Here is an 18,489-nt window from a genome sequence, read left to right as displayed (position 1 = left end):
GGCCTCTTGCAAGCTAAACGCGTCGTCGCTTTTCGCGTGATGAAACAACTAACCGGGGAATCAAACTGGAACATTTCAGCAAAATTCTTAAAACGTTGTCTCCTGTTTTCCAAGCTAATACATTTTGATCTGTTTGGATGTTTCAGGGAACGGAATCTTCTTTCACCGAATTTACACGCTGTTATTGGCTTCACGAAACTGCTAGCTGACCTTTCTCTCGCACTTTCAACGACATATTTGCCGCTCTGGTAAAGGCAGGAATCAGTAATAATTTTCCAGTGTTACGAAATTTTGAGATGACATTTTGCTGAAGAAAACTTTACTTTCTTGACAACTAAAACCGAATTTCTGAGGCGATAAAGGGGGCAGTGTCACCTATTTCATGTTACAAAACAGTTTCTTTGTCAAGTATTTGATCAGTTTTGATGAAAATACAAAAAATCGCCGTGACAAAGCCCCTTTAAGGCCGGCATTCCGAACAGATGTCCACCGCGGTGAACAGTACAGTTAACTATTCAGGCTTCTTACGTCTTGCGATGTTGGTCCATCACACGCACAAGGTTATCGGAGATTAGGACTAAACACATCGACATTAACTACCTGGTCAGCACGTCAGCGAAGTACTATACTTAATAATTATGGGAACAGAAATAATATAACTAACAAATATAACGATCAACAACCTTACATACCCTTGTCTTGCTGAACTCAAAATCCTTTATACACGCTCGAACTAGAATGTATTAAAGCTATGAAGAACGTTAGGTGAGTTTAGGGTATGATATTGCGTTGAATTGTATTATTGTCCTGCGATTGGCTAACTGAAGTTTTATTTAACCATCAACTGCAAACAACTGTCAGTGTGTGGGGGATATTTTGTAGGACAACCGTGAAAAGGAAACAATAATTTGGGATGAAGATCAAATAGCTCAAGGTGGTAATAACGATCGAACGTTCTTCAAAGAAGATCAACAGAAGACCCGAGGTATAGTATATGTTAAACATATACCCCAGCTAAATAAACAGACAAACGGGAAATTAAAAAATATATATATCTGCAAATGCAAAAAATAATGGAACCATTTGTGAAAGTTTAAAAGTGCCTAAACATAACTCTCAAAATGTTATTTTTAATTCTTTTACAAACAGGACCCCCATGATTGAATTTTCTAAGAGACATTTATTTGTTTTAAACTTTCCCAAAGTTGACGTGAACCACCATTCTAGATGGGCTTCGTCGATAAATCGATAAAAAAGGCTTTCATAATTTTAGCTTATATTCCCGGAATAAACAACAAGATTATCTGTAAATGAGAAAAAAAAGCTATTTCTGACAGTTTAAAAGCGTATCAAGATAACTATCATAATATTGATTTTTAATCTTATTAAAATCTGGACCCCCACGATTGGAGTTTCCTTATAGAGGCAATTTTATTCTGAACTTGCCATTGCGCATATGCCACACATTGACATTCATATCCTAGCAGTATGCTGGATGTTTGTCCCATGAACCTAGTTTAATGGCCTTAGTTCCCACGAGTCTCCTAAAGCTCAGTGGTAGAGCATTAGAACTAGAAATCGGAAAGCGTTTGGTTCGACTCCTGATAGGAGCACTCGGATTTCCTTTTTTCCGCGTATGCCTGTGTCCCTCACTGAAAAATACATCATTCTCAGATGTGATCATGTTCGCAGAAGGTATCAAACCTCTCTGTTCCTTGCGGTTAAAATTTTATGCGTAAATTGAGCAGTTATTTGTGTATCCCCGCAGTACAGCACTCTACAATAAATATTGAATTATCTTCAAACGCCAAAATCCTACTCATTTCTGACAGTTCATAAGTGCACCAGAAAACACAATGTTGGGTTTTAATTTTGTTGAGCAATGGATCCCCTCATTGAATTTCTCAGGTGTCATCATTTTCTGGGTGGCGATTATATTCGATAACCCAATTAAAAGAGTGCTTTAATTTCTCTAAATTTGATTAATATCTAGTTTTATTTTTTTCCGAAGTAAACAACTAGACTCTAGTTTCTTGATCAGTTAATTCAAAAAATTTTATACCCCTAACTTCAAATCATCTTTTCTCGTGATTTTTTTTATAATTGGACTTGGAGTAACCTTTAGGGGACCTGAAACACGGAGACGAAACATTTTTCAGCTGGAGAAGCTGAAAACGGAGGAATGAATGCAGCTCAACAAAAGCGCTATTCTTCAGTCTCTTCCCACGTGATGAGTGGCCAGCGGTCGATCTATTCGGTAAAGCTTTTCAGCGAGGCTAAAGAACCCAGTGTAGTGCACGTCATCAGGTGTGACGTCATAATGATAATGCCCTCCTTCTCCGTGATCACTGAAGCAGTGAAAATGTTCAATGCGCAGGTCTAAGCCCTGGGAAAAAAAAAAGATAATTGAACTAAAGTAAGACAAGTTCAATTTGACAGAGGTATAGAGTGTGTTCACAGAGGCCATATCGGAGGAGCGAAACGCGATAGAATGATTTTCCTTTGTTACATAAATGTCATATTTCTCCAACATGGACGCCGTCAACACACCCTATACGGTGGTCTCGATAGAAATTCGATTCAATACAAGAGGTTACAAGTCGATTCGACACATCCTTACGATTCCATACACAATCAAAGTCTAATCGGCTACATGACTGAAGTAGTTAACTTTAGATCTGTGGAGGTTTTGTGCCGGCACTGCTTAGATCCGTGATAAAACTTACACGATATACTTACACGCCTTACATGAACGGAACAATCCAGTGAAGCGTTCACCCTGTACCGGTACAGGTTTGAAACTAGTGCGGACTCCAAACCGGTCCTTAACCAAGCAACCGAGTCAGTTGCCGCAGTAAAAATTTCCAAGTTCAACATACTCAAAACATTGACAATTAAGTTAAGAATTTTCCAACGAAAAGTTGTATATTATTACGGCGTAGTTCTTATTTACTGAAAGGTATTCGTTTGAATATAAAATTCAGAAACAAATTTGACGCTATAGGGCTTGAGGCATCAGTTTATTTCTTAAGGAAAGGAAGGCCTAAATATTTTGTATCACTAGGGAGGAAGGTTAAAGTGAAACACAGTACTCACAGGATCATGGCTTTCAAAGACTCCAACACACACTAACGGCGAATTCATGTCGTAAAACTTCAGCCAGTTGTTCACATCAGCGTCTGTCTTGAGTGGAGTTTCGGAAAATCTTGGCTGTTGACATCGAAGAAGAAAATAAGTACCAGTTACCTTTGTTCTATAACTACACTGTAACAGAAGAAGGTAATAGGGACCTTGACCGTTAAACACCAATAATTATCAACATCATTTTCTCCTTACAATATTAATACTTGATCAGACAAACAGGTCATGAGAATTAAGATAATGATCAACGAAGATAAAATGTTTGGATGTTTTAAGAAATTCTTGCAACAAGTATCGTGAAACTGCGGAGAATAGGACAATGATTTCCTGGTCGTTGCGATCAGGAACGGACCAGAAGTTAATGGTTTTCCTCTTGCCTATTCTGATGTCAGCGTGTTAAACAACAAACGTCTAAAGAGGAGCTTTCCTCTTCGCCCAGTAAAGCAGAGGCGCGCGGAGAAAGGAGAAACTAAACTTTAGGCTGCCGAGAGTAAGTTCCGAGACACCAACCTGGTAAGGTCTCTATTTACCGAAATGAGTTGTGAGGGGGGGGGGGGGGGGAAGGGTGGGGGGGGGGGGTTTGAAGCTAAACTCCTTTTTCATGAACATGAAACTTCTACTAGGGTATAGTATTACTACTTTTCTGTGTTTACGATCCTGGGTGACGAGAGAGACAGTGCGGAGTAAAGTTTACAACCCCTACTCACGACTTTAATACCGGGTAAGAGACACGTCTATACTACAGTTAACAAACAGATATTGTAGCTCCCTGAATGGAAAAGCCTATAATTTATAAAAAAAAAAATGTAAGGATCTCTTTCAATTTGATCATCATCAGTTAGCGCTAGCTAATGACTCACCATAACATGAATCTTGGCCTTGCCTTTCTCTATCACAAACACCCCACCCAACCCTACTGGGTTGTCTCCATAGTAACGGGCCAGGGCGTGCCGCATGCACGTGATAAAATTCTCGTCACCTGTCCTCTTGCTTGCGCAAACCTTTAGAACCTGACGAATGGAGAACCATTATGAAAAGATACAGAATGAAAGTCAAATCTGTGAAACGTTTTCTTTTGAAATCCCCAGAATCCCAGGCTTGGGACAATGTGTTAATTTGTGAATGTGTGAATTAATTTGTTGAGGTTGATCATTCACACACTAAAGGCTACGTTGCGAAGTACTTTCACGTGTTACCGTTTATTATGCTGTACAGTGGCTCTACCTGTAAAAGTGTCACTAGCCCCCAAATTGTTTTTGGCTGAGGCAAGTCTTTGGGTCAATTACTGAAGTGTGACCATTCAAATGAAAGCTACCGAGCAGCGAAGCGGATGAAATCCTTAACTGTGACCCTTCAAATGAAAGATATTCGACAATACGTTTTTGTGGTGCCATACGCGATTTTAACTTCCCTTTAAGATAACGGAAATTTTATATGGAATTGAGATGAAGAAAATAACTGCAGTAAAGTTCAAGTCCTTTTTATGACTTCTTCAAGTCTTTCTCATGACTTCTTTTCAAATTCCAATTCGATCTGGAAATAGTTTTATTCATTCATTTATTTATTTATTTATTTATTTATTTCATACTTCTTCTTCCTGACATTCGTATTCCATGTTATGGGATAAAACCCACGAATATCTGACTCAATTTTAAAGAGGTCTATTATCTAGAACATCAGTTTAAGATCTAGTACCTTTCCTGGATTGCCATCACTGATGAGGAAATTTCCTAACAAACCAAACTCTCCACAGTTGTAATTCTCGAGGATACAGGATCCATCCTGAAAGAGACTCAAGTTAAAATCGTTCCAACCAATTTTTGGGGTGTGATCAACCCTAGGTGTTAGATAAACATAACTATGTTTATCGTAGTTTAAAATTCCAGCGTTTTCTTTGCGGTAGGAAATTATGTTATCCCAGGAATGTATAGAGTTACCATTGCGTGTTCCACACAGATCCTGTGTTAGTTTCATTTTGCAAGTGCTTGCGACATCAGTGCTGTAAATTGTTAGCTAGAAACTGGTGAGACACAAGCCATGGGTGGCACACAACAGCACAGAGACTGGGGTCAAGGAAAAAGCTGCACTGAATCTTTATGAGAACAAAAACAGCAACAGAGACAAGACTTTATTGCTAAAGTTCTTGGTTATATACCAGCACAACAATGACACGTTCTTGTGACCTGTAAACAAGACCTGTCTGACTCTGATGTCTCTACAGATTCACCAAAAAATAATCAATACAGTGGCTATACCTCTTCATTGACTTTTGCAATCTTTGTGGCAATGACTCCCTTCTCCTCAGAACTTGTCACCAAGTTTGCCATCATCTGAAAAAAAAAGGAAGTCTTAAAATCATCATCTTGGGCTAGTAAATTCCGTGTCTTTAAGATGTGTTACTCCAGTATTAAAGTGAGCTCTGATGCCCTACTCTAAAAAGACCCTCACAGGCTGTAGTTTCAACTGCCATTGAACTAACTCTTGGGAGATTGGCATGGGGGTAGCTAGGTTCTTCCTGAATTTTTTGGTGGGTTTCTAGGCCAAAGTATGTGAATTTGCAAACCTATTTTTGGAGCTGACCCTGAAATGCTCCCCTTTCAATAGAAAAATCCGTCAACTCTATGCCCATTTTCAGACTGAAATGACAAAGAAGTACCTTCCTAGGTGGTACATACTAAATATATTTCATACTGGGGAGTAACCCTCCCTTCCCCTCTTAAAATTGACCCCAACAACAATAAGTTTGGTGTACCTCACAATTAACCCCAACAAATTTGTTGCTTCCAGCTCCTGCACCAATGACAAATCCACCTGGAAGTTCTGCACCATCTGCTATGTCATTGAAACTGTACAACTGAAAAATTCAAAACAGTAGTGACATAGAAAATAACACAATTGCCAATGATAATAAAATCATTTGCACAGATTACAAATAACATCATGGCTTCACTGAAAAACAACCAACAACATCTCGGCTTTGTTGACCAATCAGATCAATAGCCAGTGACATCTATACCATATACTGATGTTCCATGGTTTACTTGACCTGGCTGATGACTTCCTCTTAGCTTGTCAAAACGTCAGTCAATGTCACTTCTAAAACAGTCCTTCTCAGGACTACACTGACACCCAGATGATCATAATTTACATACTTATAATATGACTTTCATGCTGATATGAGATGAAAACTTTGTAACACACCCAAACAACTGTTTTGATTATGGTGTGACCTCTATTCTGCAACAAAATGGTTATAATTCAAAGGAATATATCAAAGGCTCCTGTGAGCCAACTCGTGAATGCAGATGACACATAGTAATTGCAATTTAGACGGCTACGGAAACTTCCTCAAAAGCTAAAAGAAATTATATCTTTGCCCGATTATGTAACGAAAAATGACCATTCTTGTACTATTAAAATGATTGTCAAATTATTCTGTACAGATTGAATAAGCCGATTATTCTGATGCGCCGATTAAAAAATATCACGTGTTTTTTTTATTCAAAGTTTATAGGAGCACGCCATGTGCAGCTACGTCATGCAAATTCGTGTGATAGTCCGCAGCTACTGGATTTCGCGATCGGGCTAGTGGATTCTAACCATCACTTGCCCGATGGGCAAGTGAAGTTTTTTTGGGAATTAAAATTACAAAATTACTGTAGGGCAAGCCGATCTCACAAAGGGAAATATGTTCAACAAAGTATCGCATTACGATTCATGCCCGACATAAATGCATGAAATTTTTCCTTTGGAGTTCAGTCCACGCAATCATCAAGTAAAAATAATGAACTATGACAAGCTCTTGCTAAATAAGAATTATTTATCGACCGCGTCCTTTTGCTTTCTCATAAATTACCAGTTGTAAATTTCGAAAATGAAACATTTTTTCCCTTTGAAACCTCTATGAAAGCTGACAAGATCTTAAAAGTGTTCATTTCACCAGAAATTTGCATAATTTTGTTTACGACGTCAATGATGCGTGACATGGCACGTTCCGCTTTCGCGTGAAAACTGACAAATTAAATTATTTTTTAATTAAATTATTTTTAAATTAAATTATTTTTAATTCTTGAAAGAAACCGCACTTCGTAGAAAAAAACGAAAAAATCCTATAACTTTGCTCAGATTCAACGAAAAATCCCCATACTTACACTAAAATGATTGTCAAATTATTCTCTACAGAATGAATGAGAGAATTCTGACGCGTCGTGAAACAAATTTTCACGTTTTTTTTTTTTTTCACTAATTGAGTTTACGACCCTGGACTTTCTGAAAAACTGAAAAAACTTGAAACTTTGCTCAGATTGAACGAAAAATCGCCATTCTTGCACTAAATGATCGTCAAATTATTCTCTACATATTGAATAAGAATTTCCTGATGCGCCATGAACAACAAATGTTCGCGTGTTTTTTCCACTAATTAAATTTAAAACTCATTCACTGCGCACGCCCGAAAGTTAACGACAAAACCGACTGATCGACTGATCGACTGATCGACTGATCGACCAAGTCGAGAGTCAGCTATCGCTATAACTCGTTCATTGCGCATGCGCGCATTCACGAGTTAAAAATGGAGATGGTAGCTATGCGGAATTTACATAACAGCGGACATAAGTTTTTTTTTTCTGGAATAAGAATCTTGAACCAGTACAGTTACCAGCTGAGGCTGAGCTCAGACCAGTAAGACTCACATCACTACGAGAATTAACTTAAAGACTGGTTAACCTACAGTAGGCTAAGCCAGAGATAAAATTTGGGGTCCAAGAGGCATGTCTCCCAGTAAATTTTTCCAAAGGGTCCCTCCATAAGATACATTCATCTCTCTGGCTAAGGCCTTGCATCACATGAATGGAGGCAGTAGAAGAGGAAACCAGGATGACTTTGCTGGTACACCACTTTGAAAATTGTAAACTTCAAGGTGCTATTTAAACACCCCCTTAGTAAACCATTCAGTGAATTAATCAGCTTTTCACTTTTTACCTTGGAAAGATCTGGAAGAGGTATGAGAAATGGGGGACCACCAACATCAGCAATTCTTGTTCTGCCGCAAATACCTTTACATAGGTGAATAAAAATTACCATTTTAATCAACGTTGTTTGCTTGACAACATCTTGATATAATAAAGAGAAATTAGATTGATCAATCTGGAGTTGAAAGCAACAATAGTAACAACTTCTGGTGTGGAGAGCAATGATGATGATGATGATGATGAAACATGGCCAGTTAGAAGGGTCAACCTATGAATACAATCAGTAAGTGCATGCTTACTTAAGATTAGGTTATTCCAGAAACTGTTCATGACCCCCTCCCCCAGCACTCTGAAAATTCCAGTTTAGCTTCATACTTTCCTCTCAAAGCCTTGGCTTTTAAGACCCCCCACCCCCTTCCCTCCTCTGAATTTCAGCTGATCTTCTAAGATGTACATATTGATATCTTCTGGAAATACATACAGTGTTAATTGAGGCTGCTTACATGCTATCAGAGAACATACCAGGAGCAGCTAGGGTCCATGGTTTCTCTCTCAAATCAGGACAGTCAACCACATTGACTTCTACAGTTGAAAAATTCTTGGATAATCCATCTTGGAGAACTATAAAAAAAATAACGGAATTTGCTGATAAGAAAAAAAAAAGAAGTGAAACAACCCAAAACAAATGTAATCATTTACAATTAAAAAGGTTGAGGATTCGAGGAACAATAATTTTATTATTTTGTATTTAAAAATTAGATATGAGTTCCAGATTTGTATCATGTGGGAGCTGTTGAGGGCATAGTCCGATTCATGTACAGAAATTGACAATGATTAATCCAGTTATCTTATATATAAATATTGATTGATATTCCTCTAGAAAGAAAAGATTTCCTTGATTGAAGTTTCAACAGAACGTGTCGAGCACCTGCCAGTTTTCTGAAGGAAAACTGAACGGGGCAACAAGTGGAGTTTTCTTGATTCTTTTGAAAACCTTGGCTTTCTAAAAGACAGTAAAATAACAATGTGTCATTTATTTTTAGCAGCGAAGTAACTAATCTGTTGCATTAGTGTATAATAAAAATTATCACCATTTTATGTCACAACCTTAGAATTTTGACCCTGGTTCGCATATCACCAGTTGTTCAATGGATTAGACTATGAAATGATGAAGCCACCTGACTACAATAAAAGGAATGCGGAATACCTTGAGCCAACTCCTCTAGTGGAGGAACCAAAAGATCTTTACTTTCTACAGGTAGATTTTTAGTGCTTGTAGCAATAGTAGAATTTGTGGCCGCCATTGTTGCTGTTCAGGAAAGGCGAAAACCATCAGGCGTTTCAAACAGACTTTTTTGTAGGGAACTGAACACTAGTTCTCAGTCTTCCAGCGGTTTGATTCTCGATTTTGCCGCTCATAAATAAAACTGTTAATGCGGAAAAACTCCCAATTTTCGTGGTTATCGATCGGTGTCAGAAATTAAAACCTGGTTTACAAATTTGATATTCCTTTAAAATGGCATCAATACGCCAGCTTTCGAGATTCGCAGCAATAGCCTCTGCAGCCGTGACGTTTTCAGGAGCGTATTTAATATACAACAGCACAAGATCTCCTGCACGTGCAAGCGCTGGGTTAGTTCCAGAAGAATTATACGAGGATCGTCTTCTGTTTAAACCGTCTGGTCTTCGCTGGGATTCCAACTGGGATATGAGTGAGACAGGTACAAAGAAGTTAAAAAAGAAAGACGATGGAAGAGTTGATTACGGTGAAGAATCGAAGGAGGTTAAGCCGACGGCTGTGCGGCATCTGTTGTTTATACGACATGGGCAGTATTTTGAGAGCGCGAAAAACAACGATGAAAAACGATTGACCGAGCTAGGAAGGTATGAAAATGAACTACTTTACCACTCTGTTTTTTCGAGTTTATTTAAACGATTTGAAGATGGTAGAATTGACTCGAAATTTCAATGACAATGGAAGCATGCAAAAGGAATTTTGTCAGTTCTCACCGGTTATCGATATTGATCATTGGTGTGTTTATTTGGCAAAATTTCCGCCCCATACATCATTATGTCTACATTCATTGACTCAAACTCTGTTCATGCTTGCTGTTTTGGGCGGAGAATTGGCATGGCGGCACTGCATCCATAATTAATGTATGGATTGTGCGGAAATCTTTCCATACCCTGAGAATATATGAGGTTGCTAATATCTCCGAGAGAAAATGGCTACAAAAATAATTATAACATAGCGCGCGCGCATCCTAATGTAATTCCTATTGGCGTCATCATGGTACATTTCTCAACATCCATCCGATGACGTGTGCAAGTCAGGTGAAGGAAGCATGCGCGCGCTATGTTATAAAGAACTTTTTACAGAGAGACAAATACACCATAAAAAATGTATATCTATAAGAGCTTGTCGAAGTTAATGAAACGTTAAGATTAAACCGATATTAGAAACCACTTTCACCTTTTTTTTTTTCAGAGAATTTTGTGATAATCAGGAACAAAACCTGTTTTCAAGGAATCATTTACTTTATTTTCACTATGTTATAAAAGAATTGGTACATGCTTTTAGCTGTGCGTATATCGAGTTATGGATGCACTTGGGAAGTTTGGAGAGCACTCAAGAAGCTAGAGTTGCTCTCAACTCTTACGCTTCTCTTGTGCTCTCCAAACTTCCCGCGTGCATCCATAACTTGATATACGCACGCTAAGCATGAACCAATTCTTAATTGTTATGATAATGATGATGATGATGACAGTAACTGGTTTGAACCCAGGATTCATGTCATAAGTATTATGATTATGTGGGTTAAGTTTGTTGTTGGCTCTCGTCCCTGCTCCGAGGGGTTTTTCTCCAGGTTACTCTTACGTTTTCCTCTCTCCACAAAAACCAACATTTCCAAATTCCAATTCGACCTGCAAACAGTGGATAGAAGAGCCACTCTGAAGAATCCACTGAAATTCCCATGATTCTACTTTTTTATTTACAGTATTTAATTATTTAATTATTTATTTATTTATCATCCCAGGGGTGAGTGTAATCCTGAGAAGGACTGTCTGAGGTGACATTGATTGACATCCTTCTCAGGACAACACTCACCCAGATGATTCAGTACTCCCTCACACCCAATATACCTCAGTGCTCCAACCTCTGTAGTGCACAATTCCAATGACAATTTACCTTTATCCAGACTGCAGGCAGATGAAACTGGCCAGAGACTCAAAGATCTAAACTTTAAGTACACAAAACTAGTTTGCTCCACCTTAATCCGTGCCACTGAAACAGCAGATATCATTGCCAAGTATCTGCCTAATGTGCCAAGAGAGACATGCTCCATGTTGGTTGAGGGCTCACCTGTTGTACCCGATCCTGCATCTTCAAACTGGAGACCAGAGAGAAAGGTCAGTGCAGGTGTATTTTGCTGTTTAAATCTCATATGTTATCAACAACCATGCAGTGGAAGTTCTCGTAAGTGAACACCTTCGGGACGCAAAATTGATGTCTATAACTGGAGCTGGCCACTTACGAGAATGGTTCTTGTCAGCAGCCACTAGAGGTGTAAGACATAGATGACCCTTTACGGGAGCTTACCCAGCTAACAATAAACATTGGGAATGCAAAAAAATGCTGCCATATTAAATGATTATTTTTGTTTAATGAAGCAATGCTGCGATAATGGCGATAACTGTAATTAGTGCTCTGTAAAATGGTGGTGGAGAACAGTGATGTGAGGTTGATTCATTAAAATAAGATTCAGAGGGTAATGGGACTTCCTTTCGGGCATCTGCCTATGGGAGCTTAAAAATAAAGGAAAAGTCTAAAGCATTAACCCCTGAAAGTGTCCACGGCTGATCATGGGAATGTCTGCTTACGGGAATGTGTAAATGCAGAGTTTGTATTGAAGTTCAATTAGCAGGGTTTTGTGAAGGAGGACATAAGTAAATGTAGAGCTGTCTGCTTACGAGAGTATCCATCAAGAGACCTTCCACCGTAATTGATTTTGTATTTTTTTTTTGGTGTTCAGCAGTTTTTTCAAGATGGCCCTCGCATTGAAGCAGCTTTCAGAAAGTATCTTCACAGAGCAGATGCTGACCAAGTGGGCGACAGTGTTGAAATTTATGTTTGCCACGGAAATGTCATCAGATACTTTGTTTGCAGGTAAGATTTGTGTGCGTGTAGATAATGCAACTTCGCTTAAAAGCTGCCTGGTAACAGGGGTTTTGATTGTTAAGTGTCATATCAGTACCCATGATGTTGCCTTCCATAGTTCCTTAGCCTGCGTAGCAAGCATTTCCAGTGAGCAAAAAGCTAAGTCCAGTTTTCTGGTCACATGAGAATATATGACTTGTACTTTATTTATTTATTTGTTTATTTTTTTTTGTACTCACCCTATTCTTGCATGGCCAGAAAATTAGAAACTAGCTTTTTATTTGCTGGAAATGCTCAAGCTGTGCAGACTGATAGTTCTTGGGTTTAATTGACTAGGTTAAGACCCTGCTTTATCATTATACATATTATCCTTATTGTTCTTATAAACTTGTTAACTACATGTAATTGAAAGGTGATAGGTTCAGCTCCTGTTGGGAGAGGTCAGTCTCTTTTCTTAGTATGCCCTTGTAACTCACTAAAAAATACATCTATCAACTGAAAACATTACATGTATTTTTACCTTTGGTGATCAGTTCCTTTATTCTCACTACTTTTATGTTTGAGCATGTATTGTTAACATGAGGAGAAATTAGATTGTAGTCAATAATGAGGCTCAAAGGGTGAAGTGGAACCTATACAATGTACACCACATTGTAGCACTGTACAGTAAGTCCTGCCGTGGGTTTGGATGTAAGAAAATAATCACACTTTGATCATTAGTGGCCCACACAGCTGGAGCTTAACCCAGTTTCTGTAGCATTTAAGCAACCAGGAGTACTGCTACCCCCCTCTCCCCCCCCACCCCCTAAGGGGATACTAGTCCATTGCAGGGTACCTGTCCCACAAGGGTTTGTTGCTGGTACGTGTACCAATCTGTACACCTGGGTGATGAGAGATGATATTATGGAGGAAAGTTTCTTGTATAAGGAAATTAACATGGTGATATGAAGTAGAGACCTATCCTCGAACCACAAACTCTCTGACCTCTGGACTGAAAGTCTGATTGAAAGTCCCATGCAAAGTATAGTGTTAATTTGCTGCTTGATAAGAGAGAAACAGGAATATTTGTTTCTGGTTCTAGGGTGCTTCAGTTCCCTCCAGAAGGCTGGCTTCGCATGAGTATAGGTCACTGTGGTATAACCTGGGTGACAATCCGACCCAATGGGAGAGTGAGCCTCAAAAGTCTGGGTGACACGGGACATTTGTCAGCTGAAAATTTGTCTTCATGAGGACAAGAAACTACAGGCCAAAAGAGGCCAGTGTGATATTAAATTGTAATTACAGGGGTTTCATTGAGATTTTGAACAGATAGACAAGAGGTCAGTGCACCTGGGAAGGGTAGTTTACTTGGATAGGATCTTTTATGGAAAACGTTATTTGAGTAATGTTTAAAAAACGAGCAGGAGTGCTTTATCGGGTTTAAAACCATGAGGCGCAGCAGAGTGGTTTAAGACCCGATAAAACAAGTGCTGTGGGTTTTTTGAACGGCTTCGAAAACATTCCTGGAAAAGCGTGTGTCAAGAGAGTTCATAACAATGATGCTTTTGTGAACGTTGGAAATTAACATACGAGAAAAACATTAAACACTGCATACTAATAAGGAGGAGGTTTTATCGGATATAAAACCACTTCACGTGATGTTTTATTGACCATTTGATAGGTCAATGGGCTATGAATAATTAATGAGTTTTTGAAGTAATGGTAACTAATTTGGTTATGTTTTGTTTTTTGTTGTTTGTTAATTTTTGCATTGTTGTTTTATTTGTTTTTTGTTCAGTGCACGAAACAAAGTTAATGTCAAAACCACAAGTTGTGGATATGGAGCATGAAAAAATCAATTTCATTACTGCATCTTTCAAAAACATTATGATAAAGTTTTTTTTACATAAAAAATCCTTTTTCATGCTCTAGGTAATTGCCACGACATTACTACATGTACATTCACTTGCGATACGTGTGTTACAACCATTCCCTTCTTCTAGGAACAAATGCACTGAAATCAAGTCAAATTTAGGTACAGATTACTTTTTAATATTTTGCTATAATCAACTAGTAGTAGAAATTACTCAGTGCAATATTTTGATTGTTCCTTTGAGCGTAGCCAAAATCATATATCTCAACCACATACAGTCAACTCTCGTCTTGCGGACACCTCGCTATTACGGACAGCAGCTAAATCCCCGCAAAAATAGAGTACAGACGTTTGACTGAAATAAATTCCCCCTATTACGGACTCTCGCTATTAAGGACACTAACTCGCGGTCCCGAGGGTGTCCGCAATAAGGGGAGTTGATTGTAATGCTAACGCATTATTGTCTTTGCTGTTTGTTCTAATGCACGGGGTGGGGAGGGGGGGATGGCAAACATGCCAACCCACGGAGTACAAAAATCGGGAGACGTCCAGAAATCTTCAGGGGCAGCCAGCAGAACCGTGTCAGCAACAGCGAAGAGTCTCCGAGGGCTGTGACATCAAAGCTATATTTAGTGCTTCAGGGGGGGGGGGGGGGACCTTCACCCTTCCACCGTAATTTCAGCATTTCATTATGGTTCAACGGAAAAAAGAAAGCCGCAATCAGCGTTCAATCTTAGCTAATAGGAGTGTGACACAAACATACAAGGAGAAAGTCTGGTTTTTTTTACTAAGTATTCAATATTTATAGTGGACGTAAAAAGAGGGAGATTTATGTCCCAAAACGGGAGAGCGGGAGACGAGGTGAAAAAGCGTAAGTCTCCCGCCAAAAGCGGGAGAGTTGGCATCACTGGGATGGACACAGTGGAATTGACTGATGCATTAATACATTTGTGATATTTTGTGCTAATCCCGCTTTGCCGCACTTCAGATTAAACCCTGCTAAACAGTTATTCTACGTCTATAACCTTTCTGAAATTAAGAAAACTAGTTTCAGTGTATTTAAAAAGTTTTTTTTTTTCAAATTTCAAGTAAAGGTTATGCTGCAGTGAATTCAATTTATTTTTATACTTAAGTTCACGTTATTTTATTGTCATAGTTTGTGGAATTTGAATGGACTCGATCACTCCATATTTATTCTCTCGGTCTCGACCAAATAAAGTGTGCATTTTTAGTTTTTCCCGCTTCATTCTGTTTATGTATTGGAATTAGTCTTGTCATTCTCTATCATGCAATGGTTAATACCATTCAACGGATCGCATTTGTCACGAAGCTTTTAATTACCTCATAACAAACTCCTGTTCGCTTCTTTCCAATTTCGTACCAAGAGTGTCTGCGAGCTCGTCGGTCAGCAGATTCAGAAGTCGGCAGACGTGGACAGTCAGTGACGTCAATGACTGTCATAATAACTATCCGCTGACCGAGTATCGCGTCCAAAACTGATAACATCCGCAATAAGGAAGTGTCTGTAGTATGGCAGCGAATTTGGTCGTTTCGTAGCGCTTAGGCTGTTAGGTTATTTGAATCTAAAAACGACTTCTTCCTTTAGGGTATAAGTCAACCAAAACTGCGACAAGAAATGCAATCTACCGGTAAGTTACCTGTCTCCTTTAGTAATGACAACAGACTCAAAGCACGCCCCCAAAATGAAGGACGTTCTGGTACCTTCAAGGGTTTGTTCCGACTTCCCGCGAGCACCCTCGTTAATGTTATATGGAGGGGGGAGGGGGGTGGGGGTCTCAACCGCGGTCGAGCGTAAAAAATAAGAAAAGCCGGTAGAATATAAGGTTTTGCTTTAAAAGCTCAAAGCTAAAATAACCTTGTTGTGAGTCTGCTGGTTTTTAAAATTTACTAATAAAAAAAGTTTTGGGAACCTTAGTTCAATCGGTTTTCCTTTTGTCACGCTCTCAAACAGTAAACAAAGACATGGCGTCGGCCAGTCTCCAGATACTTCACTTAAAAAAAAAAAACTTGAAGATTTTTTAGTTAATTATAAAATTATTCAGAAGACTCACGGACTCGCCAAAAACTTGTCGTCTTTGAGCTCTTAAAGTAAAAGCCTTATCTTAACTTTTTGTTTTTCAGTTACATTTGACCGCGGTTAATGGTGGCCACGGGTTTGAATGTGGCGGCACGAATATCTACGAAGAAACAAAAATCTACTGAAAACCAGGGTATCATTCTAACGCCCGCAAAAAGTTCGAAATTTACCACTTTATGTCGCATAAAGGGAAAATATAACACCCGTCACAGGTTTTACTCCAGTAAAATCCATCCCACAAAGGAAAATTAGAAAATTCAACGCCATTTTTAGAAGTACAATTTGCGCTGAAGTTAGACTACGAGCAATGGTACCGCGCGCGCGAAGATTGCTTCCCGCGAGTTGGATGTGAGATGATAGATAGCCAACCAAGTTGGCTGTAATCATATATCCAACAAGCATGAGTGGAATAATTGTTTTAATAAAAACAACCAAGAAATATTGCTAAATCTTGTCCATTTCGCTTTGCAAGATCAACCAGAAAACAATTTAATGGTCGCTATTTCTCGGGCATGGTATAATGGCTCATACACCATAATCTAAAAAAAGAGCAAGGCTGATTTCACGGTCATGGAATTATATTTTCCAATATTTAGAAAGGCACGGCCTTTCTTCTTCAGGGCATGTTTGAGACGGACCCTGTGGCAAGATAACGTATCTTGCCACAGGGTCAGTCTCAAACATGCCCTGAAGAAGAAAGGCCGTGCCTTTCGAAATATTGGAAAATATACTTCCCTGACCGTGAAATCAGCCTTGCTCTTTTTTTAGATTATTTGCTTTACAATTTTTTTTTGCTGATTAGATCCTTCACTACAGGATCCGGTACTTTTATTTTGTCACGGTGGTCCTTGCAAACACAATAAAATCTGCAATTCCACAGCGACAAGCCAATGAGTAGTGCCGGATCACTTGTAGACCTGGATCAGCAAATTATCTCAAATAGAAAATATTAACGGCAGACTGATCCCAACGGCGGAGGTGACAAGCTTGAGAGAGCAAACAACAAAAGCTAGAATAACTGAAATATATTTGTTTTTTAAAAAAACAAATTTTTTGCCCGATATTTCGGTTTGCAATACAAACCTTCCTCGGGGGCTGAACGAAAAAGAAAAGTGAGAAACATAAAAGGATCGTTACAAAGAAGATTTAAAATATAAAATGCGTGACAATGATTGGTTGTTTAGGACTAAGTGTGAGACATGTCATTGGCGTGTTTCGTCACGTCTATTTATACCAAGAGGGTGCAATGTTTTAGCTTTGTTGATTAAATGAGCTTCACGAGCCTTTCTAACTGAGTCACGTTTTCTGCGTATAAGTTCAAGCGGGATTAGTTGGACGTCGTTGATTGAGTGGCCAGGTTGGTTGAAATGTAGCGAGACAGGAGTGGGGTTGAGTAGTTGATGGTGATTCAGGATAGATCTGCGATGCTCCCCGAAACGTTCATTAAGTTTGCGCTTTGTCTCCCCAATGTATTGGGAGTGGCACTTCTTACATTGAATTAAATAGATTAGGTTTTTGGAATTACAAGATATGTAGTCAGAAATTTTGCGTGATTCGTTAGTGTTGAAAAAAGTGTAGTTCGTTTGACCTTCTTGGAGAAATGAGCAAGTTAGGCATCGTGGGTGGTTGCATTTATGAATGCCAGCGGGTTGTTGGTTGGAGGGCTTGTTTTGAGGTAGCTCGGAATGGACCAGGAGATCACGTAGACTTGCGTTACGTTTGTAGGCGATAACTGGTGGATGAGGGAAAACTTGTTTTCAGTTGGCGGAGGACTGGAGGATGTTGATATGTTTTTTCACAATAGATGAGATTTTGGGAAGTGCAGGATTGAAGGATATGACGAAGGGTGTTCTGTCTGTTTTTGTGGCTTTCTGTTCTTGTGGCTGTAGTGTTGCGTGACGTGGGATGGCTCGTACGCGATTTGCATCTTTTTGTAAGGAATAGCGGCTATAACCACGTTGGACCAGGTGCTTGATGAGTTCTTCGCTTCGTTTATCAAAGAAAGCGTCAGTAGAGCATATGCGACGGATTCGCAGGAAAAGGCTGAATGGAATAGTTTGTTTAGTGTGGTTCGGGTGGCATGAAGAGGAACACCTTAAAGATTTCATCAGATACTTAAACTCTATTCACGCGAGTATCAAATACTCAAATTCCTCTCATCAGACACTCCCTTTCCTAGATGTCCAAGTCCACCTCAGCAACAACCACATCCAAACAGATCTCCACACAAAACCCACAGACAAGCATCAATACCTCCTCAAAACTTCAT

At 39.1% G+C, this 18,489-nt stretch overlaps 2 protein-coding genes across 4 annotated transcripts; one reads left to right on the top strand and one right to left on the bottom strand.

The window, feature by feature from the left end:
- Nucleotides 1-1,160: 1,160 nt before the first annotated feature.
- LOC146452510 (beta-keto L-gulonate decarboxylase-like) lies at nucleotides 1,161-9,455 on the bottom strand. The gene is made up of 9 exons (XM_085097554.1): nucleotides 9,319-9,455; nucleotides 8,634-8,732; nucleotides 8,122-8,195; nucleotides 5,894-5,995; nucleotides 5,397-5,471; nucleotides 4,837-4,923; nucleotides 4,002-4,151; nucleotides 3,097-3,210; nucleotides 1,161-2,386 (listed from the first exon to the last, which is right to left on the bottom strand). Exons 1-9 carry the CDS (start codon nucleotides 9,413-9,415, stop codon nucleotides 2,213-2,215), a joined length of 972 nt encoding a protein of 323 aa, XP_084953680.1. The 5' UTR covers nucleotides 9,416-9,455; the 3' UTR covers nucleotides 1,161-2,212.
- A 63-nt stretch (nucleotides 9,456-9,518) lies between these two features.
- LOC146452509 (serine/threonine-protein phosphatase PGAM5, mitochondrial-like) lies at nucleotides 9,519-13,939 on the top strand. 3 transcript variants are annotated; one of them, XR_014859680.1, is made up of 5 exons: nucleotides 9,519-9,995; nucleotides 11,312-11,522; nucleotides 12,146-12,279; nucleotides 13,352-13,556; nucleotides 13,653-13,939. XR_014859680.1 is itself a non-coding variant. In XM_085097559.1 (4 exons), the coding sequence occupies exons 1-4, from the start codon at nucleotides 9,628-9,630 to the stop codon at nucleotides 13,497-13,499; spliced, it is 858 nt and encodes a 285-aa protein (XP_084953685.1). In that variant the 5' UTR covers nucleotides 9,519-9,627; the 3' UTR covers nucleotides 13,500-13,939. The 3 variants fall into 3 exon arrangements, 2 of the variants coding, with proteins under 2 accessions (XP_084953685.1, XP_084953684.1); XM_085097559.1 differs by having other exon boundaries at nucleotides 12,149-12,279; nucleotides 13,352-13,939; XM_085097558.1 differs by having other exon boundaries at nucleotides 13,352-13,939.
- The last annotated feature ends 4,550 nt before the right edge of the window (nucleotides 13,940-18,489 follow it).

Source organism: Pavona decussata, unplaced genomic scaffold (genome assembly GCF_977016875.1).
Source record: "Pavona decussata unplaced genomic scaffold, jaPavDecu1.1 SCAFFOLD_366, whole genome shotgun sequence".
In the NCBI taxonomy this organism is placed as follows: Eukaryota; Metazoa; Cnidaria; class Anthozoa; order Scleractinia; family Agariciidae; genus Pavona; species Pavona decussata.
Note: the sequence above shows the minus strand (reverse complement) of the source record. Positions and strands in the feature narration are given on the sequence as shown.

Coding starts and splice junctions, on each gene's coding strand:
- LOC146452510 (XM_085097554.1), bottom strand. CDS start 9,415: ATGGCGGCCACAAATTCTACTATTGCTACAAGCACTAAAAATCTACCT. Junction 8,196..8,633: donor ATGGACCCTAGCTGCTCCTG/GTATGTTCTCTG, acceptor ACCTATGTAAAG/GTATTTGCGGCAGAACAAGA. Junction 4,924..5,396: donor TTGCAAAAGTCAATGAAGAG/GTATAGCCACTG, acceptor AGTCTCTTTCAG/GATGGATCCTGTATCCTCGA.
- LOC146452509 (XM_085097558.1), top strand. CDS start 9,628: ATGGCATCAATACGCCAGCTTTCGAGATTCGCAGCAATAGCCTCTGCA. Junction 9,996..11,311: donor CGATTGACCGAGCTAGGAAG/GTATGAAAATGA, acceptor ACCTTTATCCAG/ACTGCAGGCAGATGAAACTG. Junction 12,280..13,351: donor ATCAGATACTTTGTTTGCAG/GTAAGATTTGTG, acceptor TTCTGGTTCTAG/GGTGCTTCAGTTCCCTCCAG.